Source organism: Carcharodon carcharias, chromosome 12 (genome assembly GCF_017639515.1).
Source record: "Carcharodon carcharias isolate sCarCar2 chromosome 12, sCarCar2.pri, whole genome shotgun sequence".
Lineage (NCBI taxonomy): Eukaryota > Metazoa > Chordata > Chondrichthyes > Lamniformes > Lamnidae > Carcharodon > Carcharodon carcharias.
The window spans coordinates 112,733,963-112,746,806 of record NC_054478.1 but is presented as its reverse complement, the minus strand read 5'-3'; the positions used below and the strand labels follow the sequence as shown (position 1 = coordinate 112,746,806).

Genomic DNA, 12,844 nt, shown 5'->3' with positions numbered 1-12,844 from the left:
TATTTTTCTGACCAGTCTGCCATGTGGGACCTTGTCAAATGCTTTACTAAAATCCATGTAGACAACATCCCCTGTACTACCCTCATCAAACATGCTTGTTACTTCCTCAAAAAACTTGATTAATTTAGTAAGACTCGACTTTCTCTGAACAAAACCATGCTGACTATCCCTGATTAATCTGTTCCTATCTAAGTGATGTTTTACCTGTCGACCGCAATGGTTGCTTCTCATGCCATATTTTCCTAATCCTGCGCATTAATTATGTGTTCCTGGAAAACACGCTGTTTCAATGGTGGGCAGGCCACGCCATGCTGTCACCCGCCACGCCGTCACTTCACCGCTTCATTGCGACAGGCACCACATTTAAAGTACAGCCACATGCACACCTCTCATTGCTTCCAGCCCAGGACTGCTTCAAAGAAGACATGGCCCTGAAAGGTGTCAGGAACATGAGAACATAAGAACATAAGACATAGGAGCAGGAGTAGGTAATTCAGCTCTTCGAGCCTGCCCCGCCATTCATTACAATCATGGCTGATCTCATTTCGGCCTCAACTCCAATTTCCTGCCCTCTCCCCATAACCTTTACACCCATTGCTAATTAAAAATCTGTCTATCTCCTCCTTAAATTTATTCAGTGTCCCGGCATCCACTGCACTGTGAGGTAGTGAATTCCACAGATTCATGACCCTTTGAGAAAAGTAATTCCTCCTCATCTCTGATTTAAATCTACCATCCCTTAGTCTAAAACTATGGCCTCTCATTCTAGAATGCCCCACAAGGGGAAACACCCGCTCCACATCTACTTTGTCTATCCCCTTTAGCATCTTATATACCTCAATTAGATCTCCTCTCATCCTTCTAAACTCCAGCGAATATAGACCTAAACTGCTCAATCTCTCCTCATAAGACAAGCCCCGCATCTCTGGAATCAATCTAGTGAACCTCCTCTGAACCGCCTCTAGTGCAACTACATCCTTCCCCAAGTGAAGGAACCAAAACTGTGCACAGTACTCCAGGTGCGGTCTCACCAATGCCTTGTAAAGTTGCAACAACACTTCCTTATTTTTATACTCTATTCCTTTAGCAATAAATGTCAAAGTTCCATTTGCCTTCCATATTACCTGCTGTACCTGCATACTAGCTTTCAGCGATTCATGCACGAGGACACAGAGATCCCTCTGCACTGAAGCATTCTGAAGTTTCTCTCCATTTAAATAATAAGTCGCCTTTTTATTCTTCTGACCAAAATGGATAACCTCACACTTATCCACGTTAAACTCCATCTGCCAAATGTTGGTCCATTCACCTAACCTATCCATATCCATTTGTAAATTTCTTATTTCGTCATTGCAACTTACTTTCCCACCTATTTTGGTATCATCTGCAAATTTAGCTATAGTACCTTCTATCCCTGAGTCCAAATCATTAATATAGATTGTAAATAGTTGGGGCCCAAGGACTGAGCCCTGTGGCACCCGACTAGTTACAGCTTGCCATCCAGAAAAAGACCCATTTATCCCGACTCTCTGCTTTCTGTTGGTTAGCAAATCCTCTATCCAAAAGTATAATAATTCTCATAATACTACTGTAAAAGTAGGTTAATAGTGGAGTTTGGATAGTTTCTCTGAGTGTGTCTGTGTGCATGGGATTTAACTAAATTGGAGACAGCTGGACTGGAGGCTTTGACTTATCAAAAGGAAGCTAGATTTGAAATGCTAAACATAAACATGGCTGAGGTTTTAGAAGGTGAAGTGAGGAGAAGTTGCATTTTTGGATAAATCAGGTTAGTTTGAGTTTCAAAGAGATGGTAGGATGTTACACCTATCCAGGGAAGATAGGCCAAGCAGTGTGTTGATTTTCCCAAAGGTTACTGATAATATTAGCACCATGAAAAGATTTATATTATGAGAAAAAAAGTTCCAAGGACTTATGGGAACAATGGAATTTGCATAAAAGGGAGAAACATGTATAAAGGAGAAGAAGCTATGTGTCAGAGGGGAAGGCATTGCATGATCTACAGAAGTGCGAAATGCCTCCAGTATTTGTGTATTAAGCTGCTGTCTATAGAACTCAAAGCTGGTAAAAGCCACTTTGAGTTCCACTGTCCAGGGTATTGTGTTTGATTTGCCTGGATCTGTTTAAACCTATTTTTTACCATTGCCTTAACTGGGGTGTACTGGAAGCCAGAGTAATTAGGGGTTTTAGAAGTTATTATAGTAGCAATTTCTTTTGTTAATAAATGTTTAATTTAGTTTTGTAAAAATCTTGAGAGTCTTGGTGGACTTATTACTTCTGAATTCAGGGCACATCTCCCGAAACAAAATACAAAATACAAAATTGTTGCGACCACATGATCAAGTTTCCCCTGTGGATTTGATCCACCTGACACACATAATCTGCCACATCATAACAAAGGCAAGAAGACTGCAGCCCTCAGGTTTAAGAATGCATCTCTCGAGGACCTTTTGGATGCCGTGGAGGGCCGCTGTCATCTGCCCACGCTCTAGCCGCAGGAGGGCAGCAACATTACCACTCTGTCTCAGTAGGCAGTGGCAGTGGTGAGCAATACCAATGCTGCACAGAAGAGGGTGGCCATCCAATGCAGATAGAAGATGAATGATCTCATCCTGTGCAGCCAGGGTATAGCAACCACCTCATCACTCAACTCACACACTCAAACCCATCACATATTTACTGGCATTTCACTCACTGCCAGCTCAAGGGACATCACCACCTATTCTCACACACATAACCTCACACGTCCATATGGCCTTACCTCCAGGGGAGACTGCCTCCTCAGCCCTCACCATCTTGAGGCTACTTGCACAGATCAACATGTGCCCCCACACATACCCTGGTATACCCTCCTTCTCCAGTACAGCCCTTACCCTGTAGCCTCTTCCCTTGCCTAAGGCCATTTTTCCTTCTTACCCAAGCAAGCCCAGGCCCCGCAGCCAATGAAAAGCCGCCCACATATGGCTGATCTGGTAGGTAGAGACCTGCTCGTGAGCGCCCCCCTAAAAGTGATGTTGTGTTGTCTGCGAAGCCTGACGCTGATGACTGGGAGTGTTGCCCGAAGCAAGGTAGGCAAACAAACCTTGAAGTCCTGCAGCGAAGTGCAGCTCGCCAAGTGCATGCCTTATATTTGCTGTTGTGAAACATATCGGTGTGTTTTCCCACTGACGTGGGTGGACGATCTCGCATGGGGGGACAATGCTGGCGGGCTGGCCTAATAATGATATGCTGCTGTATTACAATGAGGTTCCCGATGTTGAATGGCGGGAAATGTGGCCCGCCATCGACGGACTGAGTGGGCCATCGCGATCTGTTTTCACAATGTCTGAAAACCATTTTTGTCCTTCTCGCCGTATTGTCCGGTCATTCCACTGAACACACCTGACACCATGGGCACGGAAAATTCCGTCCAATGTCTCTCTGTTTTCCTTTTCTACTTTCTCTTCGAACGTTTTATATTCAGCCTGGTTATATTATCAACATGTCATCAGTTGGGCGCACCCTTTTCATGTTTCATCTTACTCTCTATTTCTTTCATCATCCAGGGAGTTCTGGCTTTGTCTTACCTTTTCCCTTCAAGGGAATGTACTGGGACTTTAGCCAAACCATCTCTTCTTTGATGGCAGCCCCTTGTTCTATCATAAATTTTCCAGCCAATCTTTGATTCCAATTCACTCCACTGAAATTGACTTTCCCCCAAATAAACATTATTACCTTGGATTGCTTCTTGGTTTTTTCCAGGCTAATCTAATTTTAAGGTTGCCCTTCCCAATAAGGTACCTGACTGACACCTGATCTGCTTGCCCCATTTCTTTCTTCAGAACGATGTCCAGCAATGCATCCTTCCTTGCTGGGCTGGAAACATTGTGATCAAGAAAATTCTACTGAACAAACTTCAAAAACTCTTGCCCTTCTCTGCCCTTTTACACTCTTTCTATCCCAGTTTAAATAAGGATATCATGATTCTAGTAGTTGCACCTCTCTGAAACTGCCCTGCAAATTTGCCCCCCTATATCTTTCCCACTAGTTGGTGGCCTATAGAATAGATGCAGTAGTATAATGGCATCACCACTGAAAAGGAAATTTTTCATGGCCCTGTGAATGATATGATTAAGGAGGCAGTCGGGAGATTGAAAACAGCACCAATGGAGAGGCAGTCGGGAATCTGGAAACAGTGTGAGAGGAGAGGCAGTCAGAGATTGAAGACAGCATGAGTGGAGAGGTAGTCAGGAGCCTGGAAACAGTGTGAGAGGAGAGGCAGTCAGAGATTGAAGACAGCGCAAGTGGAGAGGTAATCGGGAACCTGAAAACAGTAGGAGTAGAGAGGCATTTGGGAATCTGAAAATAGTGGGAGTGGACAGGCAGTTGGGAGATTGAAACCCTCGTAAGTGGGGAGGGAGTTGGGAGATTGAAAACAGGGTAAGTAGAGAGGCAGTCGGGAGATTGAAAACAGTATGAGTGTGTTGGGGAAGGAAACAGTTAAAGGAGTTCAATTGCTAATTATTAGATAACAACCTAAGCATCCATTTGGTTGTATAAGAAAGATAGCTGACCTCCTTGTGAACCTGCTCCTGGGCCTGGCCAAGTTGGCTATCAACAGGTCCAGGCAGCAGGCAGCCAAGGGGGTGGCCGGCCCGACTGTCTGCCCCTCTTCTGTTGCTATGCTCGTGGCTGGGTGTCCCTGGAGAGAGAAGCACGTGGTGTCTGCCAGCACTATCAAGGCCTTCGGTGCCCGGTGGGCACCGTGGGGACTAGGGTGCTTTATTGACCCCCTTAATAACATTTTAATTTGATGTTGTAAGCTTCTCTTAAGATTAGTTTTTCTTTTGCAGAATCCCTTTAAGGGGCTGCTCTTTTAATTTGTCCTTTATGATGTTAATTTAGTTTAATTGGTTGCTCAAAAGAGTAAAAGGATAACAGGTGAAACAAATTATCTCTGTAGAGAGTTTAATGCACCAGAAATAAAACTCTTGCTTTCGGTTCTGGGATTTTGAGATCCTTGTTGACATGAGAGCTAAGTGGCGGAAGAAGCGTATGCGCAGGCTGAAGCGTAAAAGATGAAAGATGAGGTCCAGGTGAACAACTGCTGAAGATGCAGTATTGATCAGTCTTTGTTGAATCTTACATGGCAAATGGACTCTGTGCTTCTGTTTATACATCTTTTTCTAAGACCAACAATTTAGAGGCACTTCAGATGCTGGTCATGAGAAGATCTTGTACATTGGTCTGTTGTGGTACTGTGCCTTCATGTGCAGTAGTTGCGAAATAAAATGTGAAAACTCAAAAAAAAAGAAATAAAACTCTATCTGAAGGTATTGGATTTGGTCTTGATCTTTATTTCCAAACAGTTATTGACATTTAACAGGGTGGAGAGGCAGACGGGAATCTGAAGACCAGGTCTTAAGTGGAGAGGCATTGGGAGTTTGAAAACAGGTTGAGTGAAGAGGCAGTCGGGAGCTTGAAAGCAGTGCGAGTGAAGAGGCAGTCGGGAGATTGAAAGCAGCGCGAGTGGAGAAAGAAAATTTAGAAGTGATGTCACAGGGTCCTATAGGTTGATTGGTTGGTAAGTATAGGCCTTTCTGGCCCAGCACAGCGGCGATGATTAGTGAGTGACTGTAGTAAACACTCTATATAAAGTTGAAGTTATGTCAATGCAGCTTGGCCATGTGGAACGTGTATCCAGCAGTACGCGAGGAGTAGTGCTAGTACAAAAGGCCAGATGGACATTAAGGGCACATCTCCTCTGGAGACTGCCTCCTCAGCTCTCACCATCTTGAGGCCCCTTGCACAGATCAACATGTGCCTCCACACACACCCTGGGATACCCTTCTTCCCCAGTACAGCTTTTGCCCTGCAGCCTCTTCCCTTGCCTGATGCCACTTCTCCCTCTTCCCCAAGCAAGCCCTAGCCCTGCAGTCATTGAAAAGCCACCCACTTATTGCTGATCTGGTAGGTAGAGACCTACCCATGAGCCCCCCTAAAAGTGATGCGGTGCTGAATGTGAAAGCTGGCTGTGATGACTGCGAGTGCTGACCGAAGCAAGGTAGGCAAACAAACCTTGAAGTGCTGAGTGAAGTGCAGTCGGCCAAGTGCACGCCTTATAGATGCTGTTGTGAAATACACAATGACCTAGGTGGATGATCTAGTGATTGGTTGGGGGTGGGGTGTTGGTGAGTCTGGTGGGCTGGCCTTATAATCAAATGATGATGTATTACAATCAGGTTCCTGATGTCCAATGTTGGGGAACATGACTGCTCATCGGTGGGCGGAGTGGATGATTGCAAACCGGTTTCACGATGTCGTGAAACTGATTTTTGGCCTTCTTGCCATATTATTCACTCACTCCACCGAACACGTGCAATGCCAGCGGGCAAAGGAAACCCCAGCCGCAGTCATGATAGTATACAGGGCTGAATCTTTAGATGGAGAGAGAGAACAAGAGGCTTTCCTTCACTCAACTACTGCTGATGTTCTGCCCCAAGCATGTGCTTCAAGCACACACAAAAAGATTTTGTTCACATGACTTCTTTCCAACTGCTACTATTTAAAAAAAAAATGCCTTTTTCCAATGATAATTAAATCAGCTCATCTGAAGAGCTATCTCAGAAAAAAAAATGAAGGTTTTTTGACCAAGCATTTAATCTTTGACTGGTTCATTTTCCATTGTGAAATACTGTGGATGCCTCCATCGATATATTTGATAAGGCCGGGAAAAGGGTTGTTTAGAAATTCCCAGGGACATAATTGTCTGGAATGGAATTCATAGACTTGTCTTTGATGTACTGTTGTAGTTAGACTTGGCCATCTTTCTGTTAATTTGAAATCATGTTAGTGCATCACAGAGAAAATCTGTCTTTTTAAAAGTGCAATATTTGACATAAGCACGTCTTCAGGACAAAAACATAAGCTCTCAATGGATAGAGTGTATTGAGGCTCCCACCTGATACAGAGCCACCCCTGAAATACTCTGGGCAAAATGACAGCAGACAGGTTCGGAATGTGAACGGGATGGTAGGTGCAACATTCCAATTTAGGGCCACTAATGCCTTGTTACCACCTAGCGGAACGATTTAAAATTGGTCCCAATATTTCTAAATTCATAGATCAATTTTTTTTATAGTTATGCCACACTGGATTTCCCCCATTGTATAATGTAGCCAATTTTTGGTGGACATTTTGTCCCCATCTTGGCCAGTTTGGCAGTGGCAATGCTGCACCATTGCAAATGAGGCTGTTTTGGAATAGTAACTGTTCCAAAAGTTCAGCAGAACCAGGGTATGGAAAGCGCAGAATCCTCTCATTCTCTGTTTATTTTTAAGGCAACAATTAAAACTGCATGTTGGCAAAGGGAAAGAATCAATAGCACATCACTTGTCTTTGAGGTGGTTCTCTTTGCATTGCATGTGATATGTGTTTTGTTGCTTTTTTTGCTGATTTTCAGTTCTCAATCATTAGAACAGCAAAAGTACAGCAGCATATAAATAGCAAGCTGTGTGATGCAGGACTTACTAAGTTAACTGTGGGCTCAAAATGGGAAAGGTAAGGATTTTGTATTTATTGCATTATAATGCTTCATTTAATATTTCTTACTTTGACAATTTAGTAATTGAACATATTTCTTTCCCCAGATCATCTTTTATGAGAACAGAAACTTCCAGGGTCGGCACTATGAGTGCAGTAGTGACTGTGCTGACCTGTCCCCTTACTTCAGCCGCTGTAACTCCGTTCGTGTTGAAAGTGACTGGTGGGTGGCGTATGAGAAACCCAATTACATGGGATACCAGTATGTTCTGGGCAGGGGAGAATATCCTGACTACCAGCGCTGGATGGGATTCAATGACCACATCAGGTCATGTCGCTCCTACCCATATGTAAGTTGGTATTTATTTACGAAGGATTGTTGTCAGCTTTGTCAGATTCAGATATTGTTACCAATTTCCATCGTACACTGTTTTGTGTGTTCATTTTAGGACTAGAAATTGGCTACTGTGCTGAGGTTGCTGTATATATTGCCTGTGAAAGCGTGTATATGTCTCTGTTGCGATCAGTTGACCTTATATTTCTAAGAGTTATTAAACTTCAAAAATGCTCATACATTCAGAGACCTTGCGGTTGCATGCATGCTTCAAAATCATCTTAATTGCAAGTTGGCTGCCTGTCCTTTAAGTAACATTGGTTTTGGGCCTTGTTTGCAATTGAATGTTTAATGCTTGTTGAGTGATGTGATTTTTGTTGAATCGACTATGTGCTCCAAATGTGGAAATAGAGCATCAGAACAGCTGGAAATACTAATTCAGCTGATGCTGATGCATGATGGAGATACTTTTGCGAGCATCCTTCTCAACATAGCGCTGTTAGTGAATGTAGGTGCCACCAACATGAGTAGAAGGGCATTTGGCCTCCATTGTCTCTTCTCCAGTGGCACTATGGATCTAAATTTCACACCCATAAAATCCAATCATTCAATGGGATGATTTTATTGTTCAGATTAATCAAGTATTGAGAAATAAAAACCGAATTATTGGATTAGAATTTTCAGAGTGAATGCTTTCAAGGCTGATCGATGGATACTTTAGTTAGAATTTGCTGACACAAATGTCATCAGCATTTCTAATATATAGTATATCATTGTATTGACAGCATTGAAACAGGCCATTTAGCTCAACAGGACTAATGCTGGTGTTTACTCTCCACAAGAGCCTCGTTCCATCCTTCTTCAATTAGCCCCATCAAGTTATCTTTCTATTCCATTCTTCCCCATGCATTCATCTAAGTCTATTCATTCATCTATCTAATCATTCATGTGTGCTCTCACCCCAACTGCTGTGGTAATTAGTTCCATATTTTAATCGCCCTCTTGGTAAAGATATTACTTCTAAATTTGCTGTTGGATTTGTCAGTGTATTGTTAGCTTAGAAGGCTAGTGTAAGGTTCAGTATAACACCAACAGTGTGGTTCAATTCCTTTCCCAGCTGAGGTAGACCTGTTACCTGCGTCTTCACTCAGTCCCTTAGAGTGGAAGGCAATGGTAAACCATCACTGACAAAAAGTGCCAAGAAAAAGCTTCAGGATGAAGCATCAGCAGACAATTGAGCCAACAACCTGCCTTCAGGCAGAGCACACATGATTGAATCTTATTTTTATGGTCCGTTGTTCTGGTCTCATTAGCTAGTGGATATGTTTTGCCCCCAACAGATTTCTATCTAAAGTAGAATGTGCATGAGTTCTGAAGGATTACTTCACACATCAGACTTCACAGACTTTAAAGAAATAACTGTCTATACAGGTCCACTGAGATCAGCATAAAACTATTAAAAATATTCTCCTGTTTGTTTTACAAAAACTATACAAGTGCCATTTAACAAGGCCATATTGATTATTCTTTACTTTCATTTTTACCAATATCATTTGAACCCATTCCCTCTCTCTGAATTATCACCTATAGTTGTAACAAATGTACATTTGCAGGTCTATCAAAAGTATAACTTTCTTTATATCGCAGTAAAGGTAGCTTCCTACAGAATGAAAATTAATGAGATATCATAGTAAAACTCTAATAGCATATTCAGCTGCTGCTTGGAACAGAATCTGCTACCACAATCTGTTATCCTCGTATAGGAGCTGACTGCATATTTGAGGGTAATTTTAACTTTGCTTTTCTTTCTATTATAGTACCGAGGTGGAAACTACAGAATGAGGATTTACGAGAGGCCTGACTTTGGAGGACAGATGATGGAATTCATGGATGACTGTCCATCTGTCTATGATCGTTTCCGTCACCATGACATTCACTCCTGCCATGTGATGGACGGTTACTGGATCTTCTATGAACATCCCAACTACAGAGGCCGACAGTACTTCATGAGACCCGGTGAATACAGGAGATATGGTGACTGGGGTGGTTACAACTCAACTATCGGATCTTTCAGGCGCATGAGGGATTTCTAGATTGTTCTCAAATTTTGATTTTGTCTAGTTGAATTATTTCTGAATTTAAATGAAATAAAATTTACTTCATCATCAGCAATTTTACTGATTTTGACACATTTTGGATTCTTGTGAAAAGATCTGGAACAGTAATAGGCATCTCATAGTGACCAGTGATTTCAGTTAATAATTATCTACAAATAACTGACAATGGATCCTAAATACAATATTGGCAATTTAAGCCCTAACTTTGTGAAAGATAGTGATAATTTAGGATGATTGCTCTTAAAAGAAATTGAAAGTTTCAATTCCACACAATTCTTCTGGATTACAGGAAAAATGGAATAACATTCAGGTATACATAGAATGACAGGTGAAGGGTCACACTTTCAAAGGTAAAAATTATAAGCTACATAGACAAGGAATATTGGGATGGCCAGAGAGAAATTTGGAGGTTAGAGGTTAGAAAAGAATCAATTATTTGCATGGAAAGCCTTGCTTGTATCTTGATGCAGAGATAGAAAAGTGACAGAATAACTAACCTTCCCAGATATAGGAACAAGTGACATTTTGATTGTTGTTACAATTCAAATTTTTACTCTCATTTGGAAATGGAATACAATCACAGGGTACGGTTGAAATTCTGCTTTTTATAGGTGATTCTCCAGAGCAGGTCTTGTTCTCAATGGAACTGTGATGCTTAAGTGTCCCAACCGATTGAGGACATGTGACTCAGTCTTCGGCTTTGTTGAATTGTACTGTATTGAGCACTAAACTTTATGTAGGCAACTTCCCCAAATTCAAGATCATTAAATTATAGAACAGACTTCTGAAGGTTAAAGTTTGTACTCCATTTATGTACAAATTAAACAGTAATTAATCAACACATTTACGTAATCACAATTGATATGATAGTTTGTTGCAGTGCTTGAAATAGTGTGATAGGGAAGTTCCCCTTGTGATCATGATAAGAAGTTGGAAGAACTGCTATTTTCTTTTGTGATGTTTAAATATCTCTTTGAAGCAGCCTCTTGATCAGATTTTCTGGATGCTGGACAGATGTTTCTTTCCCTTGATGGCCACCAGCCAATCTCAAAACAGCATAAACTCATTCAAATACCCAAATTTATTAATGTCAGAACAAAAACAGAATTACCTGGAAAAACTCAGCAGGTCTGGCAGCATCGGCGGAGAAGAAAAGAGTTGACGTTTCGAGTCCTCATGACCCTTCGTCAGAACTTGAGTTCAAGTCCAAGAAAGAGTTGAAATATAAGCTGGTTTAAGGTGTGTGTGTGGGGGGCGGAGAGAGAGAGAGGGAGAGAAGTGGAGGGGGGGGTGTGGTTGTAGGGACAAACAAGCAGTGATAGAAGCAGATCATCAAAAGATGTCAACAACAATAGAACAAAAGAACACATAGGTGTTAAAGTTGGTGATATTATCTAAACGAATGTGCTAATTAAGAATGGATGGTAGGGCACTCAAGGTATAGTTCTAGTGGGGGTGGGGAGAGCATAAAAGATTTTAAAATATTTAAAAATAATGGAAATAGGTGGGAAAAGGAAAATCTATATAATTTATTGGGAAAAAAAGGAAGGGGGAAACAGAAAGGGGGTGGGGATGGGGGAGGGAGCTCACGACCTAAAGTTGTTGAATTCAATATTCAGTCCGGAAGGCTGCAAAGTGCCTAGTCGGAAGATGAGGTGTTGTTCCTCCAGTTTGTGTTGGGCTTCACTGGAACAATGCAGCAAGCCAAGGACAGACATGTGGGCAAGAGAGCAGGGTGGAGTGTTAAAATGGCAAGCGACAGGGAGGTTTGGGTCATTCTTGCGGACAGACCGCAGGTGTTCTGCAAAGCGGTTGCCCAGTTTATGTTTGGTCTCTCCAATGTAGAGGAGACCACATTGGGAGCAACGAATGCAGTAGACTAAGTTGGGGGAAATGCAAGTGAAATGCTGCATCACTTGAAAGGAGTGTTTGGGCCCTTGGACAGTGAGGAGAGAGGAAGTGAAGGGGCAGCTGTTGCATCTTTTGCGTGGGCATGGGGTGGTGCCATAGGAGGGGGTTGAGGAGTAGGGGGTGATGGAGGAGTGGACCAGGGTGTCCCGGAGGGAGCGATCCCTACGGAATGCCGACAGGGGGGGTTAAGGGAAGATGTGTTTGGTGGTGGCATCATGCTGGAGTTGACGGAAATGGCGGAGGATGATCCTTTGAATGCGGAGGCTGGTGGGGTGATAAGTGAGGACAAGGGGGACCCTATCATGTTTCTGGGAGGGAGGAGAAGGCGTGAGGGCGGATGCGCGGGAGATTGGCCGGACACGGTTGAGGGCCCTGTCAACGACCGTGAGTGGAAAACCTCGGTTAAGGAAGAAGGAGGACATGTCAGAGGAACTGTTTTTGAATGTAGCATCATCGGACAGATGCGACGGAGGCGAAGGAACTGAGAGAATGGGATGGAGTTCTTACAGGAAGCGGGGTGTGAGGAGCTGTAGTCGAGGTAGCCGTGGGAGTCGGTGAGTTTGTAATGGATATTGGTGGACAGTCTATCACCAGAGATTGAGACAGAGAGGTCAAGGAAGGGAAGGGAAGTGTCAGAGATGGACCACGTGAAAATGATGGAGGGGTGGAGATTGGAAGCAAAATTAATAAATATTTCCAAGTCCCGACGAGAGCATGAAGCGGCACCGAAGTAATCATCGATGTACCGGAGAAAGAGTTGTGGAAGGGGGCCGGAGTAGGACTGCAACAAGGAATGTTCCACATACCCCATAAAGAGACAGGCATAGCTGGGGCCCATGCGGGTACCCATAGCCACACCTTTTATTTGGAGGAAGTGAGAGGAGTTGAAGGAGAAATTGTTCAGCGTGAGAACAAGTTCAGCCAGACGGAGGAGAGTAGTGGT

General features: G+C 42.9%; 1 protein-coding gene across 3 annotated transcripts; it reads left to right on the top strand.

Annotated features, from left to right (window-relative positions):
• The first annotated feature begins 4,228 nt into the window (after positions 1 to 4,228).
• On the top strand, positions 4,229 to 9,966 carry LOC121284889 (gamma-crystallin S-1-like). Of its 3 annotated transcripts, none has more exons than XM_041200751.1 (3): positions 4,229 to 4,240; positions 7,647 to 7,893; positions 9,698 to 9,966. In XM_041200751.1, exons 1-3 carry the CDS (start codon positions 4,229 to 4,231, stop codon positions 9,964 to 9,966), a joined length of 528 nt encoding a protein of 175 aa, XP_041056685.1. The 3 variants fall into 3 exon arrangements, with proteins under 3 accessions (XP_041056685.1, XP_041056683.1, XP_041056686.1); XM_041200749.1 differs by lacking the exon at positions 4,229 to 4,240 and adding an exon at positions 7,549 to 7,557 and having other exon boundaries at positions 7,647 to 7,889; positions 9,691 to 9,966; XM_041200752.1 differs by lacking the exon at positions 4,229 to 4,240 and adding an exon at positions 7,549 to 7,557.
• The last annotated feature ends 2,878 nt before the right edge of the window (positions 9,967 to 12,844 follow it).

What these genes read in the sequence shown, in the direction of transcription:
- LOC121284889 (XM_041200751.1), top strand. An exon ending in TCGCTCCTACCCATATGTAA is followed by an intron (nt 7,894 to 9,697) that starts GTTGGTATTTAT and finishes TATAGTACCGAG; the next exon opens with GTGGAAACTACAGAATGAGG.